Source organism: Suillus subaureus (genome assembly GCF_016647635.1).
Source record: "Suillus subaureus strain MN1 chromosome Unknown BJ212scaffold_10, whole genome shotgun sequence".
Taxonomy (NCBI): domain Eukaryota; kingdom Fungi; phylum Basidiomycota; class Agaricomycetes; order Boletales; family Suillaceae; genus Suillus; species Suillus subaureus.
Window position 1 is genome coordinate 84,368 of NW_024538566.1, and position 24,962 is coordinate 109,329.

Below are 24,962 nucleotides of genomic sequence, written 5' to 3' on the forward strand. Positions count from 1 at the left end.
AAGGAAGCCCGAAGCTCGAGTCGCGCTGTTCGCAAAGTCCAAAGATGAAGAGGGCAGTGATTTTTAGAGGCAAAAAGGGTCTTGAATTATGCCCGAGCAAGCACCCGTTTCCATCAGAATGTTCACTGCCTTGATTGTTCTAGTGTGTACTCGGCGCTTGGGAGAATATGTATATTTAAAATTGCTATCGACGTCGGCAATGTGAAGAGATGCTGTGGAACGACTGGGGAGGTCAGCTCTTGCCAACTCGTAGGCAGAGCTTTGAAGTTCGCTGAGCTTTTCAAATGGCAGGTGTACGAAAGGATATACGTAACAGTCATCGAAGAATCTGGCAGATCATTTGAAACAGCCGCGAAGACCAAATTGACGGCGTTACCAAAACCGCATCAACACTCAGTTTGATCGAAGCGATGCAAAATTGATAGGGTCCGTAGATACTAGCAGTCCGACAATGAACCAACAATAATACCCATAACACACCTACTTAGATTACAATAAGTATCAAGTATTATACAATTCATGCACATATATCCACTAGAATGCGTGATAACTTTTTACAGTGGGGAAGCTAAGTATTAGAAGTGGTAGGCTGTCGTAGACTCTAGAATGGCAAAGAAAAAAATAGCGATGCGGCAAAGAGAGCTAGTCGAAATGCAGCGAGACAATGATAGCAATAGAGCGGGGGTATCATCTGAACCGATCAATCGAGAAGAAAAGAACAATTCCACGCATTTCGGCTCTACCGATGAACCTGGGCGCGTTCGGCCGAATAAGCATGCCAGTTATCCACTTCAGCTTCTGGTACGGTTTGGGCAAATGGAGGGAGGGTGGTGTGATAATGGTTGGAAGGTCCATTATGATTATGATGGTTTGATGACTGTAAAGACCCGTCAACGGGCGGATGCGAGATTGATTCCGTACAACTTACGCTGTAATGATCGTCTTCAACCTTCACGGATCCGTAATGATTGGAATGGTAGCTGCTTGGAAGCGGGTGATGCGATAATGAACTTGGACGACTGTTAACCGGGGAATGCGATGAGTGTTGCATTTGGGTAGGCTGCTGGTGGGTGAAACAGAAAACAAATGGTCACTAGGATCCAGAGAGTTCTCATAGAGTTTGGAGGACATTACGTCACTCGCGCAAGGAAAAAGCACTCGCCGAAAATGGAGGACTTGAGGTTGAACTTGATCCGGACGGGGTATGAGGAATATGATGAAAAGCGGGAGCGTGCAAATTAAAGAGCGAGGAGGAGTTGCCTGAAACACCGCCATGACCAGATGTGCCATTGTGGGAGGGTATATTGCCATACTGGTGATGGGAAATTGGCTGCGGAATGGTAAGTGGAGGGGGACGATCACCGTGAGGAGCGTCTTGCGGCTAGGTCAAAGGCGTTGTCAGACCATTAATGGCGTTGAGATACAGTAACAACACACCATATAGAGATCATCCATTTTCCGTTTCTTGAAGTCGCGGTCACAGTTGCGATTGTCATGGAAGTTGGACATGGAGTGTCGCCGGTAGTCAGAGGACAAATGACCAGCTCGATGGTCAGCTTCCAACAAACGCCTCATTTCTTCATTTTCCTTCTGCAAGCGGGTATTTTCTTGCTCGAGCTCACGAATCTTGACCAAAGGTGGGGGTAAAGCCGCCACCTGGTCTGGGGTGAAGCCCAAAGCTGTTTGTAGTTTAGTCACTGTCTGCTCGAGCTGAAAAAAAGAAAAAGTTAGAGAACGCGTTATGTTCGCGTGATAAAACGCGACTGCTGACCTGCTCAATGTAAGCCTTTCGCTTTGCACGATGGCGAGCTTGAGCTTTAGCATTACGGCTGCGCTCTGGACGATCGGGTTGTGACGAGACAGATTCAGCAGCGGAGTGCGCCATCGAGGACATGTAACGTTATAACGTAAACTATGAGAGAGGAAGGATAGTTCGGGGTTGTAAAAAAAAAGATTGGACGGTTATTATAGTTGGCGTACGTTGAAAGGACTCCACTCAGACGCCCAAGCCACATCGCAACTATTCCAAAAGAATTCAGTGCCTCGGATTCCGAACTATTCGCTTTGAAAAGTCAGCCGACATGTCTTCAATGCGACCCTGGTGGCAAGCTTGATTCCTTGCAATCTTGAATCAAATCTTAAACGAACCTTCTCATAGTCTTGCAATGCAACGCAACGCAATGCAACGCAATGCAATATCCCAGTCACGGAAATCCTTTGATCAATTATTTCACTTTCCCCGGTGGACCCCCACCCTAGTACTGCAACTTACCTTCCTTCTGTTGAAGATAATAATTTTTCACAAGAGAGTTTCCCCGTCGCGGCAAATTGCGGTTGTTCCATCAGGCTAATGCCGCTGTGCCTTAGGGATGCGTTCGTGTGTTGATCCCCGATCAACAAAAAATATAATATAATCTACTTCCGCGTGTTCAAAAAAACCCCTTTGATTATTTCAATTTTCAAACTCAGAACTCCGCGATACTCCGCCACGTCTCCACAGCTTTCGTTATTGCGAAGAGGTATTGGCATAGCGTAACAACACTAGCTGCACTTTATGCACATTCCCTTACTCTCCTCCAACCCGGCGCAACCCTCGGATATCCACGGCCAACTTCAATCCCATATTCAGCTGCTTCGCACATGTCACCTGAACCCGACATTCAGGGACCCCGTCTTGCTCCGTCTATCATAAGATCGAAGCCCCTCCTCAGTACATGCAATATTAATGTAACGTCAAAACCTCGTATGTCTCCAGCAAGCAATGCCATTGTGTATCAAGTCAAACTCAAATTTGCACATTCGCTTGTCATTTTCACGACATTTCAATGACAGTTATCGGCCTCCTGAGCTTCTCTCTGCAAGCACGCTTATCGACCACTTGGCATCATACTGCCAAAACAATTGAGCGGCTATCAACATCCGCTCTATGGGAAAGCGTGCAGAAATGGTGAGGTGCCAATCACCTGCCACCTCGGCTAAATATCGGTAGACAATTAATCGAAAATTCTTAGCCACATATCTTGGGAACAAAACAAGATCCAACTATCTTTCGGTGAGATCCGGTTCCGACCGCTACCCAATGTCCTACTCTTCAGTAAGGTAACTAAGCCAGTCCCGTCCGTTCACAAAAGAAACGCGACAGTCTGCCAGTAGCTCAATGCATTTGGCAAGTACCTCCGTGATTGACGGGGCCTATATACCCATTTTCCAAATCGCAATAAAGTATCTGGTACTAACCAAGTTGGTAGTTTATCCACTTTCAAACTGAACCCCACCAATTCAATCGGCAAACCCCGCCCTAAAGTCCTCCCACGCGAAGGCTGTGCAAGTCTCTTCACGCCAAACTTCTTTCCGATCCAAGCCTCTGGTGATCTTCATTTATTAACCAACCTAGGTATGTCTGCCGCATTAATGTCCTGCCTTTGTACGTCATGCCACTCCCATTCAACGCCTCACAGTCGCGTTCGAGGGTCCCCCTCACACCCAGCCGCTGGGTACTCAGGTTCAACCTAATAATAATCACCGCGAAGCCTAACAATGGTACACACGGACCCATTTTGCGACTGGCACCAGGTCGAGCGCTTTGTATCCCTGCGGTTCGGAACCTCCAATATAGGCATGTAAGAGCCGAAGGGCGAGCAGGTCGCCCATTGACCCCCATACATAATATCTAATGCGGTTCCAATTATGATAGGCGCAAGGCGTGGAACTTTCCACCATACGATATGGGGTCGCGCCTCGGTGGCCAGTGGCCGAGCATCCTCCTTCCTCATTGGAACTTGATCGATTTATTTCTGGCCCTTCACCAAAGCTCACGCTCATTGATCGAGGCCGTTTGGCCTCGCCTATGTACATCATTGCACATTGCGATACTTAGGATGGTATACTTCCGGGATATCATGATGTTCACGTCCTGTAACACCGGAAAATTTGGCTACCACAAGTCCGATCGTGGCAGCATTAACCTTCACAATCCTGAGGTCTCGGATGTCGCGATCACCGGCAATTAAGCTATCTCGGGACTATCCTCTAGCCTCATGGAAAGCTCAAGGCATATCTAAGCGAGATGATGAAGTTTTACTTCCAAGATTTGCATGGGAAGAGGTATCAGGCTGAACTTCTCAGTAGAGGTGAAAGAAGTAAATAATATTGACTTCGGGACAATGTTTCTCCCAGGCCAGAGGATGTGTATCTCCGAGTCGAATCCCGAAAGCAAATTTGAGATGAACGGTCATCATATGCGCCGGCGCCTCGTATGTAAGGATGAGCTCTTCGGGAAGGTTGTCAACTTTAATAATAATACGGCCGCCAAATGTAACGGGGACAATTGATATAGGTCACTAGCTACTCCTTTTGCAATAGCAAAAGAAAGGAGCCAGTAGTTTTGCCTCTACGCACTACATTTAGCAAGTGGCATCCGAGTCAACGCAGCTAGATATATTTACCCATCACTATGCAGTCTTGCAATAAAGTGAAAATGGACGCATCACAAACGGACCGATACCGACGAGCTCTACTCTGGTGCGGTCAACCGCCGGGTTTGACAATAGCAAAAAAGTTGACACGTTGGAAGCGATTTGATCGCAGCCCCGAGTGCCCAGTCATGCGTCTTCGCGTGGACTCCGCAACGCTCTATTCAACAAAGGTGGCAAGTCGGGTCCGGTTTCTGATATGCTTGTGAAATACAACGCGTCCGTTTTCTTTTTGTCCACGTGCAACCAACAGTACACGTTTGCCGTCCTCAGATCTGCAACGCTGGCTGATATCGATGCGATCGCTCGCAACTGCTATTGAACCGGGTAGGAGGTAACTGAGATGTGACAGCTCGCAATTAGACGCCACTGATTTTATGGCCCCTATAACTTCCACGGGCCTGGCGCTGGAAACGAAAAAAGAAACATTGGCGAATAAATCACCGCTTCTCGAGCTTTTAGGACGCATTTAATAGTGTCTGTGTAACACTTCAAAACATGAATATAAATCAGTACTACATTAAACGGGATGACGACATGCATAACGGATGGATTGTTACAGTTCATCATCCTCGGAAAGGACCAACCGCCCCGCCCCGGTACGTCAAACGCCCGCTGTGTCCATCCCTGCATCGCCTTCGCTCTCGGCATCCGTTGACATTGCTTGCTTTGCAGAACGCTTTGGGACCGGCCGGGGTCTCGGGCGCGCCCTAGGTGCGGGTTGAGATTCTGGTGTACTGGAACGACTTCTCCGCATGGTTCCGAGGATATCATCTTCACCGTCTGAGACATTTTCATCGGCACTGGACTCTCCTGCCGATTGATTCTCGGGGTTCCCCACCTTACCCTTCTTCTTAGCTTCAACATCTTTACCTTTTCTCCGCCGTTTTTTAGTTCCTGTCGCTCGCATGGTTCCGATCTTGCCACTTTGCGCTGCTGCCATGACAGCTTTATCTCTTAGTGCCTTTTCCCTTTCGAGGAAGGCCTCCATATCACCGTACTCTGCATCGCTGTCCTCAATGAACTGTGCTGACTTGTATTGCGTTTCTTCCTTCTTTTTCTTCTCCCGTCTCTTGCGCTTGGGCTCGTCATCGTCAACAAGCTCGACGTCAGAGTTAGAGAGTGATCGACGTCTTCGTTGCCGACGGGGTTTCTTGCTCAAGAGCTGTGAAGCCTTCTTGCCGTCAAGGTCAATGGGATGCTGGAGGAATTGATCAATGACATTGAGGCTGCTCTGTAGGTCAGAAGGAAGAATTGCTGCTGGAACGGTCCACTGCAATTCGTCGCCATCTATGAACTGATCAGCTAGTCATTGCTCAAAATATCGCGAAAGAACGAACCATCGTCATAAATAGTGAACTTTAACAGGCGAAACATGAGCTTCAATATCGAATTCTTCGTTGCGGCTTCTGCATGTTCATCACTGATGTATGGGATCACTGACAAGGCGTTAGTGCAGAGTGAAAATTGTCCGGAATCACCTACAGTAATCAATAAATTTGGAGATTGCCTCTGCAGAGGGAGTTAGTTTCTTCTGTTCATCGTCGTCCAGGTCAGTGTCATCGTCTTTGAGCTTATTATCCGTCTCCTCGATGATCTTATCGCGCTGACGAATGACTAGCACCAGGATCTTTACGATCGAGGACTGATCAGGAAGTCATTCGGGGAAGATGATTGATATGATTACGAACGTCTTTGACCCATTCTACAAGTTCCGTCTTCCCATCGTCCACTAGGGCCGCTATTGCAATTCCGATTTGCTCGCTCCAAGAGTAACCCTTCTTGACTTGCACCTCGGGAGGGAATCTGGTATCTTCTACTGTCTCGCGTTCATGGCGGCCTTTTTGTTCCGGTTCCCAGCTCGAGTACAGTTTCCAGTGTCCGCGGTTCTTGGGGAAGAATGCCTGATTCAGATTGAGACAGATAAGCATTGAGCGTTAGCGCGCGAGATAACAAAAATGAAAACCTCACCTCCACCGCGAGGAATGGCTCTCCTTCCAATGCCTTGAAGAACTTGTGTAGAATGAAATTGACCAATTTTACAAGGTCCTTGGATGACTGATCTTTCGGCAATGACTTTTGATCATCGAGAATTATTTTGAAAAGATTGAGTGTCGAAACCTACAAGAAGTTGTATACCAAGAAACAAGCAACACATAACTGCCACGTACATTGAAATACAGCCCTTCTGCCTTAGCTTTGACGACTTGCCGGTGGATCAAGTTCACTGCCCTCTTCATGAACTCAGGGGAATCGAAGTCTCTGTAGCGCGAAAGATATGTCAGAAGGGTCTTGGTTATCTCCGAATTCGCAAATTTCTGCACATCAATCAACCAACTGTCAATCAATGTTCCGCTTCGATCATGTGGCGCACCATTTCAAAGGCATCAAAGGTGAACATTGTCTCGTGGACGACGTCCTCCTCACTATCCCCATCAGGTTCGTTCTCGACGTCAGGCACACCATCTTCATCAGCTAGTCGTTGGCCTGAGATAACTTAAAATGACACTAAAGGTGGAGAATGCATGGCTTACCCGTGGCCTTCTTCCTCTTACCCGGCTTCTTTTTCCTGACGTACACCGCCCCGGTATTCTCTTTCCCCCACCGTTCCAACATCCGTAGCAGAGCGTAAGCAAGGTGCACGCTGGCATTTAAATAAGCTAGTGATTGCGTCCCTTCCTTGTAAGATCGAAGGCTTTCGAGTGAGATATCAAGAACTTCGCCATTATAAATCAACTGTTGTTGTAAAATAGCTGCAGCCTCATTGAGCTGAGGGTCGGAGATTACCGACGAAGACATGATGTCGATCAGGAGAAGGAGCTGGGTAAGGCATTCTATTCCCGCTTGCAGCTCGTTCCACATCTTCGGCTGAAAAAATATGGCTAATGTGAGCCAGCGACCTGAATAGGTGATAGCTTTGACTTTTACGATACCTTTTCATCCATGGCTTGTCTCATCCGCTTCAGGACCCAAATGATCCACCCGCGGTCGGTAACTTCCGCGACTAGCCCGAGGTTCCATTTTCGCTGTTCTTCGACGGCTTTTTCGTTGGAGCGGGATGTAAGAAAAAATTCAAGGAACCACTTCGTGACGTAGAGCAACCGAAGATGATCCTTTTCTTTGATCTTCGGGCGTTCGGATTTGATGTCTTTGAGCAGGAAGCGGAGGAACGCTGCCGAGAGAATGATGAGGACTGGGAGTATGAAAAATGACTATACAAACGATTAAACGATGACTCCACAAATTCGCGGGCAAAACCCTGAAGGACTATCTTGGCTTCTACAGATAGATTGTCCTCAGCGTGCTAATTCGTCAATTTTGTTGCTTTTGCGAGCTCTAGAATGCTTCGCAAAGTCGAGAACGCTTCCAGACTCTCGTGTGATAGCTGCTTGGCGATGGAGGACGAGCGGTCTGGAACCAGAGGCTGGATCGTTGGGACCTTCGATGTCTGCATTTGGAGCCACTGATTTCTTGCTCGGCTTAAGCTGGACGGAAATAGTTGTCCCAAAACGGGAGTGCCGTGAAGATGCATTCCTTGCCAAGTCTTTCTTTTTCTTGTCCTCTGCAGCAAGCAGCCGATGAAGGTTTTGCGCTGGTTGCTGAAGTGACGTTAGGATGCAACAAAGAAAAATAAGAAGGGACTCCACTTTCGATTGGTCTATAGCCAGTAGATGAGGTTTTACGCCGCGAAATAACAGGTAGAATATCTCGAGTACAAGAGTACTTGATGCATTGAAAAGAGAATCGTTGGATGTATTGGCAGCAATGGTCAGAAGCAAGTCCAGTGTGTGTGTTTCCGAGAGTGCTTTCACAAGTCTAGTCTGCAAACTCGAATACTCCGCCTGGTCCGCGCTCAGGTGTGTGTTTGCAGGGAGGTCCTTGATAAATATCAAGTTCCGGATGAGATGTAGAATCAGATTCACTATCTGTCCGTCGCGCTCCTTCCTTTCCTTTGCGGGCTTTGAGATTGGCGGGAGAACAATCCCGAAGAGGGCTTGCATGACACCTGGCGTCAGAAGCGCAGCCTTGTAATTGAGATGGCTGAACATTAGTTGGGTATAGTCCGTCCCTTTATCAAGCTCCTCATCCAGCTCCTGCAGCTCTTCCGCCATATCAATTGGCCAGGTCATGGCGGTCATTAAGTCTGCACATGCGATGGCCCGCTTGTCTTCCACGAGTCCCTTGCCTGCAGTCGCCAACAATATCGGTACGAGGTCGTTTGGGAGGACCCGAGTCTCCCAAAATATGCGCGCCACCGTACGCTCGTCATCTGTGTCGTCCTTCCGCCAGAGCTTTTTCAAATCTCGGAGACAACCGCTAACTTCATCACCCATACGGTAGGCGCCACCTTCGTAACCACCAAGTGCATCGACGACTCGTTGGACGACAGGCTCGAGAATAGCTCTTCTGTCGACTTCCTCCATGCCGGACTCATGGGATGAGTGAATAGAAACGACGTCGTCATCCATGGGTGAGCGGTCCTACGAGCAGATTGGGTTACTGTGCTTGACGGAGTCGACGCGAATGAACGGCACGGTATGTCACACCACGTGATGAAAGTCACAGGTTTCATGTTTAACAAGATTACACAAATCTAATCAAATGAACGACAGACTCGGCTCTACGAGGCACGAACATCAGTAGTACTCGGTGTTGTCCTCTCCGATTGACGTTCTCCCCTCTCGCGTCGGAGACCTTATTGCTGGCGATCCCTTACCGTCTGCGTTCACACACAATGTCGGACTAGCTTGGCAACAATCACTGAGTGCAGTGATATGTTCCTTGCACGCAGACCACAGCCGCCTTGTATCAGCAGCGCGACGGAATACGATGTATTGCGACGACATCATTTGACATATATACTATCGCATAAGCTTCTCTTTCTCATGCCAGCGGGGTAAAGCAACCGCGTAGTAAGCTTTCATAACTCTTGGAGTGCAAAGCATAAACGCATAAACATTTGTCATGGACCTGAAGGAGGGCTGCGGCAGGGCAGGATTGTAAATTAGCGAAAAACGTGAGTAAAGAGAGGGACAATCGATCAAAACATATTATTGTGGCTACTGGGCGCTCCAAGGTACTTACCGCAACACTTGCTCAGTGTCGTGACAGACGTGGGAGTAGAGTGGACGAAGGCATAAGCAGCGCGCCAAATGCTATAGATAAGTCAGGCACTTCGATACCATCGAGGAACGAAGGAATTATGCATCATCCGATGCATACGAACGAACAAACACCCTAGGCCTGGAAAATCCCGCAAAGATGTAATGAGTTCTACAACTATCCTGGATCATGTTCGTCAAGAGGGTGCCCATCGTTTGGGGCCGAGTTACTTACAAAGGCTACATGACACTGAGGAGAAGCAGTATATAGCCTTGCGAAGATGATGCTATGATGTGCCGTTTTTCTTCGCTGCCTTCTCCTTCTTCAACCTCTCCTTCTCAGCATCTGCCTTGGCAATTTCATGTGCTCCGTCATTTAGTCCCAGTCGGTTCCGGGCAATCTAGGAAACGTTGTCGTTAGTAAAAAAAAAAGCTGTAAAGTCATGAGTGATAGGGGTAATTCTAAGCTCACCTCGATAGCGTAGAACTGTATTCGTGTGACTAAACGTCATGAGGTTAGCATCAGGAACATCAACAAGGATTATTAGCAGTACCGAAGATGGTGTTCGCCTCCCCGTACTCTTGCCTTGCATCCGTGCGGATGAGAGACCCAAAGTTGTAATCTTTCACTTTTTTTTCATACCTGTAATTGGGTCGAGCTGTCAGCTGAGTCTCAGCGCATGCCTACAACACTCACACTTGACAAAACTCTCTCCACTTCTTCTTTCCAATATCGCTCTTAAGCCAGTCCTCGTCGAGCTTGACAAGATGTGCATGATTGTCTTCGTTGAACTCAGGGAAAGCCGACATGGTATGCTCGTATATCTCGTCGTCAAGCCTGTCCACTCAGATGAGTCGCTATATGATCCGAATGGTTAAGCCTCACTTTGTCAATTTGAGTGCACGCGGAGGCACTTTCTCGAGCAGGTTCCAGTATGTCTACTCAATCACAGTAGTGTCAGCTGCAGTGAAAATCTGAATAGCTCGACATTCCCGCACCTGAGCATGTTCGACCGCTTTCACTGCAAATCTGCGGAGATTGACAAGTGTGCCATAGATCAATCTGCACTAGACGCCCAGTGTCTTTCGGCACTCACTGCTTCTCTATCTACACTCCCATTAAGTAAGGAGAACGAATGATGAGTACGGGAAAATCGTTTGAAGACGATTGGTCTACCTCGATGAGATTCTGAGCATTGTTGGGATCAAAACTTTGAGTCGACATTATGTTTCTGGGGCTCGAAAGGTTGATTTCTAGGAGTTATGGAGTAGTTGGTGAGAAATCACTGCTCGTGGAACATGAATGGGTTCGTAGGCAGTAAACGCGCCAATCCAAGTGATGAACAAAGCCGGTAACCGTGAGCCCGTGACATGTGACTATACGATTTTAGGGTTAGGGTTTGAAGATGGGTGCAACCTGGTACATGCCCAGTCTATTTGAAAGTACTTAGACTCCTAGACCCAGTAGAAGAGCGGTGGCCCTTCCTTCTTTATTATACTGTTCAATGCAATATTGCGACATCTCCCAACAACCTTCAAAACGTACATCTCACACGCAGAGTGATTAACTCCTAGAACTTGTTTTTAATTTCTTTTCAACGCCTACACCAAAGCGTTTCAACTTCTCAAAATACTTTTGAACGCGACTTGCAACCTGGCGTGGTGTCCGGCGACCACCCATGGCTTGCGAGATCTTTGCCCATCTATGACGGCTTGAGTCTTCTAAGCACAGACGAGAAGATGAACACTCACCGATTGCGCTCACCATCTGGAATCTCCTCGAGGAGCCGTTCGAGTAGATGTTGTTCGGATACTGACCATGCCTGCTTATAAGTTTCAGGTCTTGGCTTGTCTATATCTGCTTTGGGTTCTGGTGCGGGTGGTGATGGCTCAGCTTTAAACTTGTGGTTAATCTTGACGTCGACTGAATTACGAGAGCGTTTTCCGAGGATAGAAAGAGGGGGGATGGTGATCGACATGGACTGGGCGCTGGCCTCGAGGTTACTGTCGGGCGACTGAGGCTGGAGCTTGACATATGGTTTGCGCGAACGGGAAGGTCGATTGAGATTGTCAGATCGTGTGGCAAGGCGTTGATTAATGGTCGAAGTGCGTCTCTTGGACCATGATGTTAAAGGCTGAGCAAGCTCTGGTGGTGCTATTGTGGATGGGGTAGATGGGACAGTCATATCTGTGGAATCATCCACATCCATGGATGTACTGTCGTTGACTGATGGCCAAAGGCTGCTCTCGCTAATATCAACCTCCCCGCTTTCGTCATCTACATCATTCCTGACAAATACTGCGTTAGCCGCCTCTCCATTCTCAGCGACAGTGTGATATGTAATCTTTCTCTCTTTGAGTTTTTGTATTTTGGCATGTGCACGCTCACGCCTACGCGTGGCTGTGAAGGATTCTTGGACGGGTGGTGATTTTCTTTCTTTCTCTTCCTCCATAGCTTCGTCCTCGGATAACGTAGGCTGATCGAGACTAGCATGAAATGCAGATGTGGTAAGATTAGAATTAGACGTAAGATAGATTGCGTTATCAGGGTCAAAGCTTCCCAAGACGGGGTCAATGATGATTCGCCGTGCATCTTTGACGAATTGTTGGAGGGAGGAAAGAGGGGAGTGCTGAGTGGTGTGCGGCACGCTCCATTCCGTGTGTGCGAGACGCTTTCGGACCGCAAAAGTTCGTAAAGGCGTAGGGTCTGCGACGAAGACGGGATTTAAGATTGCAGGAAGGCAAATGAAAGGACAAAATTCCTACCAGCCGAGGAGAAGACCTGCCAATGGACCTCGTTCGCAAGGGGAGATACGGAACACTCATTATTTTCCGACAGCCTCAAGCCAGGACCATTGAACTGTAAAATAATAATGGAGGGTGTGCCATTAACCACGCGGTGAACTGCATACCTTCGAACCGATATTCTCGGCGAAAGCCTTCGGTTGGCTAAGTGCATCTGCTCTGAGCTTCCTAAGTTTGTCTATGTCTGCCTCTGCACGACTTAACAGAGATTTTTGAGTCTGTATGTAGGCGGACAGCGCCTCGAGCCTGTCAAAGGAGTAATAAGTCGGCCAATGCATCAAAATATAACAGATAAAAAACAGCAGGCGTACGTCTCGGCGCGTCTCGAGTCCATGTATGTGATATCGTCCAGTTCATGGAATTAACTCTCTCTGAGAGTTGCACCAAACCGATTGTTACAAGCCTGAAAGCGATTCCTGAATCCTCTCTATAACAACCCAGACTCGATGCTAAAATTTATTTTAAATTGCAGCACTGATGATCACCCTTATGGTATTTATTTCTCACGCATGCAGATGTTCAACTGACTATCCGAAAGTTCAACCATGACCAAAGGACTCTCGTCGTCGTCCGAGACGGCGAGCACGCCTCCTTAGCTCACCGTTCATCATGACTTCCCAGATCGCTTCATTGCACTCAATTGCTAACACCGCATCCTCCACGTCTTTATCACCCAGTCTCTCCAATCTCAACGCCCTATCCTCCCCCAAGCCTGCTCATCAACGGCGCATGACGGCTTCAGCCCTACCACCTCCAACATCATTGAACTTGGTATCGTTAATTGATTTTGTGTTGCGGCTGAATAAACAATTGATCGTGTCGTGCAGCCCGAACCTGTCTATGGACATCCGGGGCACGCCCCAGGATCACCCCGGCGGCCACCATCGCCCCTTCGTAACGAATTTACCCACAGAAGGTTCTCAAATGAAAGCCACTCCGGAGATGATGACGATAACGAAGAAGAAGACCAAGATCGCACGTGGCCACGCAGCCGTTCCCCTACGTCTGCCTCAGTCACTCAGTTCGCTGCTAACCTCGCAAACCGTGTTAATTCCTTCATCAGTCCTTCGGTAGCAAGCAGACCTCTTCCGTCTGATGAAGAATTAGAAGCTGAAGCTCAGAGAGAGCGCGACAGAAGTCGACGAGAAGCCGAACGTATACTCACCCGAGAAGCAGAAGAAAGGCGAGCCATGGAGGAACGTGTCCTCGCTATGATGAATAGTTCTCCACGATCACTTCCCCTTCCTCGAAGTAGATCGCAGACGTTACCAAATCCCCCCTCTCCCGCGCACTCTCAGAAGGACAGTAGCCCCAGTTGGTGGACAGCCGCCAAAGCACGCTTGACTCCTACAAAAGATAAAGAACCACTCACTCCAGCCCAGCAAGTCATAGAAGAAACTAAGGCTCGTGAAAAGGAAACGAAGAGTGCCAAAGGAAGGGAAAACGAATGGCCTGCCTCTTCTACAAGCAAATACACCAACCCCGCTTACCTCAACTTGAAGATACCCCCAGGTGGCCCTCCCTGTCGCACGTCGTCTCCTACCTCCCCGACTCCAGTTCGAACACCTGTCAACCTTTCCCCTGCGCGTGTCACACAAGCTCCGATAAATCTCTCGCCTGCCTCGATTCAGAGAGGGACTTCTCCAGGCGGCTCGCCTGCACGCGAACCACCTCCACTTTACGCTTCGTTCACACCCTCGGGTACTCTGGATGTACCAGGTACACTGTTATTAATCGCGAAACGTTTTGAGAAGCTTGAGAGATGGAGCGTCACCCACGTGCGTGCACTTGAAGAACGCATGGGTGATGTCGAGCGCTGGCTGGTCGACAAGGAAAATCAATGCAACAAGGAGTCTTCCAACAACGACAAACACTCTCCTGGATCTAAGTTAGCTGCTATTCAAGGCGACGTTACTGAGCTACAGTCACGCATGTCGGAGCTGGGCCGAGAGATGGCTCGCCTTGCGACATCACCTGCCGTTTTCTCCTCTAATAGTGCCATCCGCAGCTCGCCAGTCATGGACACCACCCCTTCGATGGAGTCCTCTATTGTCAGCCCCCATGAATCCACCGTCTCTAGCGCAGCTGATACCACATTTTCCGAATTCTCATCCTCTAATACTACTCCGGCTCTAGAAAATATTCGCAGTCTCTCCACTCCCCGCCGAGCACCGTCCCTTACAGCCCGTGAGTCGACGAGTCCACCCCTTGCTCGGGCATCTACCCGTCGTACACCATCAGGTAGCAGGACACGTCTTCCATATCCAACAGGCGACTACGCCAGTCCGGGAGAACTAATATCCCCACCTCACACTCCAGCCAGCTCGCCTCCTCCACCGGCACGTCCTGCATCGATGGTAATTGCCGGATTACCAGCTTTATCCAGTCCGCTGGAACTCCCCGCCGCAATCACTCCGCCTGGCTCCGTGCCATCTCCTAGTCTGAGTGGCCTGCCCGCTCCCAGCACGCACAGCCCCCGTCGAGGCAGCGTGAGTCCTTCACCTCTGCAAGCAGGGCGTAAGCGATACACCGTCGCTCTCGGTGGACCTATCGTGGCGCCCCCTGAAGTTGAGCTCGACTACGGGAGCGAACGTTCGGGCCTCGGCACGGCATCTTTCTCCTCTACAGCAGAGAGCAGTGACGATGACGCCGACGACGAAGATTATCAAAACGCCATAGACGAGACGTTAGGGAAGAAATCCGCGTTCCGTATGATGACTGCTACCAAACTCAGTAGCAGTGATTTGGCGAGCGTTGCGCCGGCTAATAACAGCCCGGGTAACCGTGCGCGCGCGCAGTCCACATATGGTGGGCTCCCGAACCCATTGCAGAGCAACCAATCGGTGTCTGCACAGTCAATGCACCGTTATCGATCGCAGTCTATTGACTTCCGGTCGGATAGCACTTTTGGTGGCGACCAAGCCAATAAATTTGTAGATCCGCTTGTTCTACGACGGCAGGAGAAAACGGAGAAGGGCAAGGAGAAGCCTCTAGTGGGTCCAGGAAAGAAGGTTCCTGTAGGACAACTCGTGGCGTTCTTTGATTCGGAGCGTCGCTGAGTGTGTGTGCTGTATCTTCGCGACGATGTCTGACTTTCACGATTCTATCTCACGACCTAAATCCACATGCTGACTTGATCTCAGACTTATTTTCATGGTTATATACCACGCAGTAATGCTTGGTTTTCGTTCGTGTATTTTTGATTGCTGCTATCGTTGCTTTTGAACTAAGGGCTTTTTGCCATTACAGAAAGATAAACATATATTTGCTTCGTTGGTACGGTGCCTTATTCTCGTGTTGTCACGCCTAATAGCTGTTCGTCGCAACCAATGCACAACTGTAGCAATTGAGGACCGGGTTGTGGGTAAGGGCATGGGCACCATAATGCCATGGTTCTGTCACCCTGTAATTGGTGAAGCAAAGGACTTTCGACATGGAACGTTCAAAGGCACATATACAAATTAGGGACTCAGGTATATAACGACCGCTCCAGATCCACAGCATGTCTGGGATAAAGAGGTTAGTCCCGATTCATCATTAGGAACGAAGATAAGGTTCCCCTGTGCTTTGTTATAAGGGGTGGCAAGACTCTTGGAGTGTCCCCACCGAAATAGGGGATATGCAAACCGAGGTTACCACCACCCTGACCAGTACAGCTTTGTAGAGAGGGGGATGCTTCACGAAAGTATCAGAGGCCTCGGGTAATGCCCATCCATTGAATACGTGGATGGGAGTGAACGGAATTGGCGGATGGTATTATCTACTCATTGGCAGATTTTACGAAGATGGCTGATATAGAAATGCATAGAGCTTTTACAGTCTCAGAAATTGATACGACATTCACGTGCGGTTGTAATCAGCTGGGTTTCGCTGTGCGTCCAGCAAGATCCTTTTGAGCGACCATATCCAACAGCAGGGCACCCATGTTTCTGATACAAGTGGAGAGAATAATTGACGTATTTATCCCAAGAGTCCTCGCTTACGGTAACCGGGTGTCTGGTATCATCGTCTGTGTGTGCGCCAGTCCCGAGACATTCAACACAGTGCAGATGTTTCGCAAGAGTCCAGCAGGGGGTACTGCATGGCGAGATTCAGAACCGAAGAGCTTCCTGTATGAAGTGCACTATGGGCGACAGCAGAACCGGACACTAGTTGTATGTCCGGACATCAGAGGAATAACAGGCGAACTCGCCGAGCTGCTTAGAACCAGTGCTGCGATACCAGAGACCGAGGCATGCGGTGATGCTGCAGTGATCGGATGAGTACTGCTAGTGGTTGGCGACTGATCATGATGTTCTGGAATGTCATCAGCCTGTCTTCCCCCATCAAGAAATGTCTTGGGTTCATGTCATGGAAAACCCCCGTTTAATACACGCATTATCCTGCTGCTCAAGGGCCCTGCACGCTGTTTCCTACTTATGCCGAGGCATAGATTTCTTCTAGAACGTCGAGCGGTGTCTCAGTACAGTTTTGAGCACGGCATGAATATGTTAACTGTCACCCTTTCTGGAAGCATGAAGGGAAGGAACGTTGTGAACACTCCTCCACATATAAGTTGTACTAGTTTACCACGAAGGGTAAAATATGCTTGGAGCGGAATGACTGCGGAATGTCGGTGATGAACCCGGACTTGGGTGCGTCGATGGGGTGATAATCGGAACGGAACTAGGCCTCAGGCTAGAGTGCCCGTTCCGGTCAAGCCTGCAGGACGTTACGGCATATAGAGCACAGATCCATAATATTCGAAGGTGCCTGTTACGATTCAAATTAGTTATTTTGGATGATAGCAGATATGCATACCTCGTGTTTGAGTCGATCTGCCATAGTTACATAGTATTAGGATTCGACTTGCCACGAGGCTCATCTACCTACTGAATGACTAGTACCCTGGTCTTAGGTTGGCTGTAATTTGAAATTGGAATTCCTAAATCTAAATCAGTCGCAGATAGGGGGCACGTGGAAGCTACTGCATTAGTAAATGCCAACTTGTTGACGTAGTGGTTGCTCCCAACCAGCAATGTCGCAGAGACCCATGCATACAGACAATCCTTTAATACCTAGAGAAAAGGATGACAGGAAAGCCCAATCCCCTACTGGCACAACTTGCTTTTTTTCTAATTTCTTGTCCACTCAGGTCTGAATTTAGTCATTTCCAAGAAATTCTCTCTCGCAAATCTTGCGACACGCAAGAAGAGCTTGTTGCGTACTTGGAACGGATTAGGGATGTCATAAAAGATAACCTAGCAGACAAAGAACTCATAGATGACCCCGCCGAGGTTGCTCTCGACAGGCTTGTTGTCTCACTTGACTGGACGCTGATCGCGGTAAGTCCAAGTCATCAAAGAAGCCCAGATACCCTGATCACACATACTTTTGTTCTAAAAATTAGGCCATGATTTTCATGGTAATGGGCATATCGTGCTTGCGGTCACCCGCTTTCGCAGCGATTGGGAACGCAAGAACACACGAGCTTTATCTGAAACTGACTGAAATCACGAAAGATCCCGCAATGAACGATGTGTACCGAGCGTTATTGGCACAGACGTCTGATTCGCATCGTTACACGTTCTACCGGAGGATCGTACAGACCAGCATCCTATCAAGCATCTTCTTCGCATTCCTTGCATTACTGGGTAAACTCTCCATGGGTCGCAACGGGCTCTATCTGAACATGCCATCTCGCCGCAAGTCTCGGAGCCAATCTTTCTTTAGACCCTCCCCATTCATACCGAGGTGGCTCATGCTGGTTCTCAAACCATTACCAAACACCTTCATAATAAGCCAACTTCTGCTTTGTATAGCATTCGTCGTTGCGCATCATCTCGCTTTATAACCCTCCTCGTTCTTCGGAGGCATCGTCAATTACCCTTCCAGTGTGTCAAACCATCCTCAGCCGAGCAACCCTTCCCACCATCTCGTTTCCATGTAACTTTTTATTCAAGTATGCCTTTCCTTATTCCCATTTTGTTGTAAACTATCATTTTGCAGCTATTAGTACGCGAATTCACGCACATCGACTGGTGCGTGAGTTTGGCTGGTCCAATTCCATTCTCCACCATGTATTACATATCCGTCTCTTAAATTATCGATGATAGCACGAAATACCTCAGTTACAAACGTACGCATTGTCCTATTAGTAGACGTACGACAGACAATAAAATATCAACGAGGGAATACAGAAATTCTGTTCATATAAATGTAGGCGGGTAATGGCATGCGATACATAAAATACCGTTAAAATACAGCAGTGTAGAAGATGTTCGTGCGAATGATGCATCAATAACAAAAGAGTAGGGTATAGAAATGCCCAGCAAAGAACCAAAAAGATCTAGACGACAGTGGACACTAACCAAAGTATCACCAGTACAACCAGTTTACATTGCAACGCGCCCGCTATGGCTGTGACACAACGGCTTCTTGTTGGAGCTGCTGCTGCTGCACCTGCTGCACCGCCTGAGGGTCCCATGGTGGGGGATACCGGGCGTCCACGAGATTCTGATCAGCAAGCGCATCCCGTAACCGATCTCTGTCGTTCATGCTCATGCGTGCGCGACACCGAATGAGACGGAGCTTTGTTCGCGTGATCCCTAACGCGTTGTCAGTTTCAAGTTGATACACCACAAACAAACAAAGGCCGCACAAGTAGCGATGGTAGCACGATCCTCTTCCATAAAAGGATTCTCAGTCTGAAGGTCATCTTGGAGTGTATACAGACACCAGAGCGATTCCTCGTATAACTTCTCGCATTCATCTGGGGTTGTTGCTTGGTCGAGGAGCTCCTTACGAGCTGCGGTACGACTCTAAAAACGGACTATGAACGCCGACAGTTCATGATATAAAGGTAAGTGCGTACGAGAAGCAGGGCACGGTCATATACCAACTGATCGAGGTATATCTTAGGGCCATCATATTGCACTGGGAGCCACGTCTTTACCAGCGCAGCTCGCTCACTACATTTGATAAAGCGCTCCTTGAACCACAACAGAGCTTCATTCACCACGTGAGCACTGTTCTACGCTCTGAATGCGGAAATAGAACGTACCATCATCAAACCCTTCACTCACCTCGAATCCACCATCAGGATGGCGCATCCGTAGGTGCTCTTGAAAGTTCCGCAGCTTGTCGATCCCTTTCTGCGAAAAAGACATGAGGAGCATGTAGACGGCGACGCACGTCACAGCGTTATATTCGGCTTCTTGGTCCGCATTTCGCCGCCGCTGCGCATGTTTCTCAGGCTCGCCTTCACGTCGTAAAAACTTCGTTGGATCAGGTAGCGGTTCTGCGAAAGGATCAGCTCGGCACACAGGAGAGTGAGGACACATACTCTGAGGTACAGCTTTGACATACTCATACATCTCATCGGCCCAGTGCGTGAGGAAATCTGTCTTCTGCGCAAGCTCTTCTAAATCCGCAAGAAGCTCATCTTCCATTGGGTCTATTTCCGTCTCTCTTTCAGAGGGAGTCCGAAGAATGAGTTGTGGACGCCGAGGGGACGAGGAGCTGCGGTAGTGGTGGGAGCCTGGAGAAGCAGGTGATTTGGGTGCCGATGTACCAAAAAGCTTGTGGGAGGCGAGAGAGAGGGCACGACTCAAAGCGTTCGTAGCGGCGCGTGTGGGCGATGATGACGGTGGAGGGGCGAGAGGGTGGGGAGGTGGTGGGAATGTTGGTATTGGTGCGGAAAGCGGAGAACCTGATGGTGATGATGCTGTGCGATCTGGCGGGCGTGCTTCGCCGGCGAGAGGTGATAAGGGAACACGCCGATCCCGCAGCGGTCGTCGTGCACTGTTTAATTCTGGGTGGGTAGGTCAGCTTACAAAGCGATAACAAGGAATATAACTCACCATCAACAGCACGAGTGAATTCGACTGTACGTGGGTCAATGAGAACGTACTCCTTCCGGATGAGACCATCTTCCTCTGACTCTCCTGGAATGATGGAGCCTTCAGCCGCAAGTAGTTTCGCACCTGCCTTTTCCTTTTCAGGATCGGGTGGATTCGAAGTGGTTCGTGTTCGATCGATGTTGGCAGTTGTCGTCTGCGTTCTCCCAGGTGATGAACTGAGTATCTCATTTTCAGATTGCCAACATGTCCACGATGATGTCAAGGGGCCATACCTTATCGAAGGAGGGATGGCAGACACGTCCTCTGCTGCAGTGTCTCTTCTCCGGAAATGGAACTTACTGGGCGGGATCATAGCCTTCGGATCAAGCACTTCTGGTGGAATTATTCTATGGTGTTCAGGAATCTGTCCAGGAGGGATTTCGTCGACTTCCTCTTCCTCTACTTGCATCGTATTTTGCGATTGCATTTCAGGTGCAGGACGAGGAAACTTGGACTTTGCGAGTGCTCTGCTCTTAAAGAATTCTTCGAAGCTGGCGCGCTCGGCAGGCTGCCGCTTGAGCAAGGTGCGGATCAAGTCTTTGATGTCAACAGCAACAAGTGTAGGCTCTTCTGTCTTTGTAGTAGGTGGAGTGGAAGGATGAGAAGATATACGAGCAGGATCCTCGTCTGGGAATTTGACACCTTTGGAATGTTCGATCCTCTTCAAGAGTTCAACGTGGTTTTGGGCCCGGAAGGGTGGTTTTCCAACACACATCTCGTACAACACCGCACCAACACTCCACAAGTCAGCCTTTGCATCATATTTCTCGTATCGCAATATCTCGGGAGCCATATAGAGACTACAAATTATGATGGTCAAGTCGAGCCTATTACAACAGTAGGGGAACGTACGGAGAACCACACAAGGTCTCTGCCATCATAGCGTTTGGGAGGGAGCGTGCAAACCCAAAATCGGCGACCTTGAGTATTGGAACGCCTAAAGGGTGGCCCTTTGCAAGTTCCTCTGGCGATGCAGGATTCAAGAGCAGATTCTGTATTCAATAAGATATTAGACACCTCGTATTTATCCGAACGAACCATACCTGGGGCTTAATATCCCTGTGGATGAGATTTCGCTGTCGAAGAAATTTCAAAGCGCGTGCTTCGCAAAGATCAGACCAATACGAAGTAAGGGAACTACTATCTCTCACCGAGTTGACGCAGGAAACTCCGAACGACAATCTCGTCTAGACCGCCCGTTCTCGGGTGAGGGTAATATTGAAGAGCAGCTCCTGGTGAGGGTGCGTACTCTAGCCCCTCGACGCGACCGCGTTTCTTTATATAATTTGTTAGGTCGCCGCCGGCACAGTACTCCATGATGAGGTATATGTTGCGTTCGGCGCGCTAAAGACCAGATGATTAGAGAACCGGCGTAAGAATATGATAACAAGTGGGTCATTCATGATATAGGCTTGGATGAAAAAGAGAGGAAATAAGAACGACCAAAGGGGACTACAGGTAGTCCTGCTGCTTTCAGGACGCAGCATAGTTATACGTAGATAGAGAAGGGGCGCTCACAACAATGTCAATCAACTTCGTGATATGGCGATGAGATAATGACTTCAAAATCTCAATTTCGCTTTGCAGGTTATCAAACAATTTTGCAGTAAGTATATCTCGTCGCACAGACTTGATGGCGACCTGGTGGTGAGTTTCCTGCAAGCGCCACATTGTTTCTGAAATCCAGATAGACAAAGAAACCAGTACGCACCTCGTGGTATCCCTTATAGACAGTTGCAAAGCTTCCCTTTCCGATGTCGCTGACTATGATATATGGACGTGATTCGTCGTCCTCGACTGTCCTTCTCGGTGTGGATTTATCTGAAGCCATGATAAGGGGTTGGTGGTCAACGCAAGTAAGGTATAGCGGTAGCCCGCGAGAGCAGAGGCGCTGAGCGCCGTCAGTATGTTATGAAAGAACAGTAGCAATCTGAGAGCGAAGGTAAGCTGTAGGGGAGAGCACTTAGAGAGTGCCGCTTGTGCCGACCTGCTTACTTCGTCCAAATTAGGAAACCTGAGAAGAAACACCATTCTGACTAAGCTTGCGCTGCTGGCAAAGTCACAGCCACTAGCTACTGTGACCAGAAGCACCGGCTGACTTGTTTGACTTACTACGTGTCCTTACTCGACTCATGACCTTCGGCACTGGCGTTGGGTGTATTCTACTATGGCGATAACTATTGCTAAGGTGCCTAGTTATAGTCTTGGAGGGAAGGTTCTAACTTCTAACCAGCTGGTACATACGACATGCACTTCAAGAAACGACCAACGTGCCGATAGGTCAACTTTTAACTGTTACGGTTAATATGTGTATCCAGTCTTCAGTTCAATGTTTGCTATCCGGCACTTTAGCAGGCTAGCAAGTCTGGAGTACTGTCAGTCTGTCGCACAAGCTTGCATAGCCTCAGTCTCAGCACAAGGCAACCAAGTCGCAGCGAATACCAACATAGGCTGGTAGAAGTATCTAACCAAGTCACTTGTTAGTTCATGCATTGTCTGCAGGGCTTCATCGTGCAATCACTCCGACAATAGTGTTATCCACATCCAGCTGCATTGGCGGGAATTCGTATAACTTTTTTTTTGCGTCAGAGTGAGTCCTCTGGATAGATCCTATGTTAGACATGTCATTCGTATAACTTGTCGGATATTTTAACCAAGACGAGTTTTTGTGACACGTATATGCTACCGAATATTCAAGAGAAGGACACCTGTCTTCCTGCTGTTTGTCTACCCGGGGAAGATCAGCATTCACGCATCGCGATCAAGCCGGATCGACTCGAAATGATATTGCGACACAACACCACATCAACAGTTGCTCAACAGCAACATGTTACCTTTAGCTCCCCGAGCTAACCAACTTCTTTTGAACTCATGGATATGTTCCCATATACCCAAGACGGTATTCCTTGCACAAATTTCGGTTGGTCTTACTTTACCTTCATTCGGATGCTCAAGGTCAGAGTCTCCCTAATACTGAGATACAGTACATTAGCATTCGCATATTGAGTGCTAAACGGATACGCTCGAGAGTTCCTGGTAAAGCTCTGGAGACAGTCTTCCCTCTGAAGAGAGTTTCGCATTTCGCAAATTCTAACCGCCAAACGGAAACGCAGCCCCCAGTAAATTAACAATAAGCTACTGTACAATTAAAAAATTAGGATGTGAAATGTTTTTTAAACACGAACAAGACCGTTGAACACCACAAAGCCAGTACCGTAATAACACAAGTTGCCAGGAGCGGTTGCCGCCCAAAGAGCCAACATAGTGTATAGAGGGCTTGAGAAAAACCAAACCAAATGGGCAACGCATTTAACCATGACAAGACGCGGGCCCGTACATGTTGAGGCCAGTCGTGCAATGGTCGTCGTCTCATCTGCACATCGTTGTCCTTGCTCGTACCCGTGGCGAAGTGGCCCAGAACCCACTTGCCAAAGATGGTGATAGCAACAACGAAAGGGGGGACGAAAAGACACGCGTCCATCACTCCTTGTAGAACAAAAAATGTGAATGAAGGCGCTGCGAAAACCGACAGGATTGTTCCGTTGGTGAATGTGCCGTTGCTGATGGTGCGGAAGACGTCGTTGACCCCAGCTACCAAGGTTGTGCGTCTGTGGTATAGGCTGAACCCGGGCTGTAAGGTGGCGAATTTGTTTATGAATGCAGTAGCACCCGCCTGCCAGTGAATGCTGAGTTTTAGTTACGGGATTCTGGGAGGAAATTTCGAACTAACGCAGAGCAGGAGCGTGTTCAGCAACCCATCGAGACTTTTCATTCTACACTCCTCTTCAGCGCAGGATTTCGCCTCCCGTAATCGTTCCTTCAGCATTTCAGCGCCGTCATGCAACTCAGAGACGTATTCCTGGGAATCGTGAGTCCTATTAGGAGGCATTTAACATAGATCAACATCTCTCATTACTAGTCCATGGCTTACCAGTCCACCGTTCCAAGCCGACTATCGAGCTGAGTCGGGTGGGCGTTCATTACTTCACGTACAGTCGCTGCCCTTGTGAGGGGGCTTGAGGTGAAACCTCTGACGAGCATTTGTGACACTACGTGACAATAGTAAATTGTCACAGGAAGGAATTGGGGATTTGCCCTGATTCAAAAAGGCAATCGTATTTCCCATCGGGTTCATGAACAAAGTACTTGCGCACGCGATTCTAGGCGCGTCGACGTGCTTCGGGCCAACAGAGCTAGATTAGAGCGATCATTGTGCACTCGCCATACGCAATGAGCAATCACTATGCGCAAGTGCACGATTTCGGGTCTAGCTAGTTTAACGATTTAGCATTTTTGCGTACTTGATGCTTATAAGTTTGTTTTAGGTGACACAGTGACACTGGCAATCTATTTGATACTTTAGGCCCCCAGCTTGGATCTATACCAGGTCAGGACTATGATAGTCCAGTCTCGAATCCATGTTCAGCGCTCAATCTAATCATAAAACCCCTGACTCCCGGCGAAAAGGAGTTATCATCCACTTGCGTCTCAGCACTGGCGGGCGATCCATATTGCTTGGATATTCCTGGGGACGGCTGGTTCAAAACCTCATGGAAAAATCTCAACAGCAGCCAAATTTGATACCTCGAACTGATAACAGAAAGCGTTCCTCCCCACACACAAGAAACTGTTCTTTTGATAAATTTCGCCAGCACCGAAATATGATGGCAGGGCTTCAGAATTCGCCCATAGTTGCCCTGGTT

General features: G+C 48.6%; 8 protein-coding genes across 8 annotated transcripts; 2 read left to right on the plus strand and 6 right to left on the minus strand.

Annotated features, from left to right (window-relative positions):
* Positions 1 to 529: 529 nt before the first annotated feature.
* BJ212DRAFT_67817 (uncharacterized protein) lies at positions 530 to 2,392 on the minus strand. The gene is made up of 7 exons (XM_041343791.1): positions 2,273 to 2,392; positions 2,149 to 2,215; positions 1,772 to 2,098; positions 1,438 to 1,710; positions 1,163 to 1,381; positions 929 to 1,060; positions 530 to 877 (listed from the first exon to the last, which is right to left on the minus strand). Exons 3-7 carry the CDS (start codon positions 1,892 to 1,894, stop codon positions 740 to 742), a joined length of 885 nt encoding a protein of 294 aa, XP_041194658.1. The 5' UTR covers positions 1,895 to 2,098; positions 2,149 to 2,215; positions 2,273 to 2,392; the 3' UTR covers positions 530 to 739.
* A 2,529-nt stretch (positions 2,393 to 4,921) lies between these two features.
* Positions 4,922 to 8,998, minus strand: BJ212DRAFT_1343681 (timeless protein-domain-containing protein). Its single transcript, XM_041335237.1, has 11 exons — positions 7,845 to 8,998; positions 7,714 to 7,751; positions 7,406 to 7,644; positions 7,007 to 7,340; positions 6,847 to 6,959; positions 6,644 to 6,790; positions 6,444 to 6,593; positions 6,164 to 6,376; positions 5,958 to 6,102; positions 5,813 to 5,911; positions 4,922 to 5,762 (listed from the first exon to the last, which is right to left on the minus strand). The coding sequence occupies exons 1-11, from the start codon at positions 8,939 to 8,941 to the stop codon at positions 5,077 to 5,079; spliced, it is 3,261 nt and encodes a 1,086-aa protein (XP_041194659.1). The 5' UTR covers positions 8,942 to 8,998; the 3' UTR covers positions 4,922 to 5,076.
* An 863-nt stretch (positions 8,999 to 9,861) lies between these two features.
* BJ212DRAFT_1298283 (DUF757-domain-containing protein) lies at positions 9,862 to 10,799 on the minus strand (the record flags this gene model as incomplete). The annotated part of the gene is made up of 8 exons (XM_041332678.1): positions 9,862 to 9,975; positions 10,047 to 10,075; positions 10,129 to 10,217; positions 10,272 to 10,412; positions 10,461 to 10,513; positions 10,574 to 10,604; positions 10,672 to 10,682; positions 10,752 to 10,799. The coding sequence occupies 8 exons, from the start codon at positions 10,797 to 10,799 to the stop codon at positions 9,862 to 9,864; spliced, it is 516 nt and encodes a 171-aa protein (XP_041194660.1).
* A 182-nt stretch (positions 10,800 to 10,981) lies between these two features.
* On the minus strand, positions 10,982 to 12,817 carry BJ212DRAFT_1343689 (uncharacterized protein). The gene is made up of 5 exons (XM_041335238.1): positions 12,691 to 12,817; positions 12,487 to 12,625; positions 12,341 to 12,434; positions 11,327 to 12,281; positions 10,982 to 11,277 (listed from the first exon to the last, which is right to left on the minus strand). Exons 1-5 carry the CDS (start codon positions 12,711 to 12,713, stop codon positions 11,139 to 11,141), a joined length of 1,350 nt encoding a protein of 449 aa, XP_041194661.1. The 5' UTR covers positions 12,714 to 12,817; the 3' UTR covers positions 10,982 to 11,138.
* Positions 12,818 to 12,988: 171 nt separating this feature from the next.
* On the plus strand, positions 12,989 to 15,438 carry BJ212DRAFT_1298285 (uncharacterized protein; the record flags this gene model as incomplete). Its single annotated transcript, XM_041332679.1, has 2 exons — positions 12,989 to 13,150; positions 13,207 to 15,438. 2 exons carry the CDS (start codon positions 12,989 to 12,991, stop codon positions 15,436 to 15,438), a joined length of 2,394 nt encoding a protein of 797 aa, XP_041194662.1.
* Positions 15,439 to 17,407: 1,969 nt separating this feature from the next.
* On the plus strand, positions 17,408 to 18,493 carry BJ212DRAFT_68157 (uncharacterized protein). The gene is made up of 3 exons (XM_041343802.1): positions 17,408 to 17,453; positions 17,526 to 17,703; positions 17,769 to 18,493. Exons 1-3 carry the CDS (start codon positions 17,449 to 17,451, stop codon positions 18,210 to 18,212), a joined length of 627 nt encoding a protein of 208 aa, XP_041194663.1. The 5' UTR covers positions 17,408 to 17,448; the 3' UTR covers positions 18,213 to 18,493.
* Positions 18,494 to 18,772: 279 nt separating this feature from the next.
* Positions 18,773 to 22,090, minus strand: BJ212DRAFT_1268006 (kinase-like domain-containing protein; the record flags this gene model as incomplete). The annotated part of the gene is made up of 12 exons (XM_041330695.1): positions 18,773 to 18,966; positions 19,020 to 19,179; positions 19,233 to 19,366; positions 19,422 to 19,658; positions 19,704 to 20,171; positions 20,221 to 20,420; positions 20,493 to 21,059; positions 21,112 to 21,251; positions 21,303 to 21,361; positions 21,411 to 21,603; positions 21,778 to 21,915; positions 21,971 to 22,090. 12 exons carry the CDS (start codon positions 22,088 to 22,090, stop codon positions 18,773 to 18,775), a joined length of 2,610 nt encoding a protein of 869 aa, XP_041194664.1.
* Positions 22,091 to 23,268: 1,178 nt separating this feature from the next.
* Positions 23,269 to 24,721, minus strand: BJ212DRAFT_1586687 (uncharacterized protein; the record flags this gene model as incomplete). Its single annotated transcript, XM_041342390.1, has 5 exons — positions 24,191 to 24,721; positions 23,990 to 24,134; positions 23,574 to 23,932; positions 23,445 to 23,535; positions 23,269 to 23,349 (listed from the first exon to the last, which is right to left on the minus strand). Exons 1-5 carry the CDS (start codon positions 24,298 to 24,300, stop codon positions 23,269 to 23,271), a joined length of 786 nt encoding a protein of 261 aa, XP_041194665.1. The 5' UTR covers positions 24,301 to 24,721.
* Positions 24,722 to 24,962: the final 241 nt, after the last annotated feature.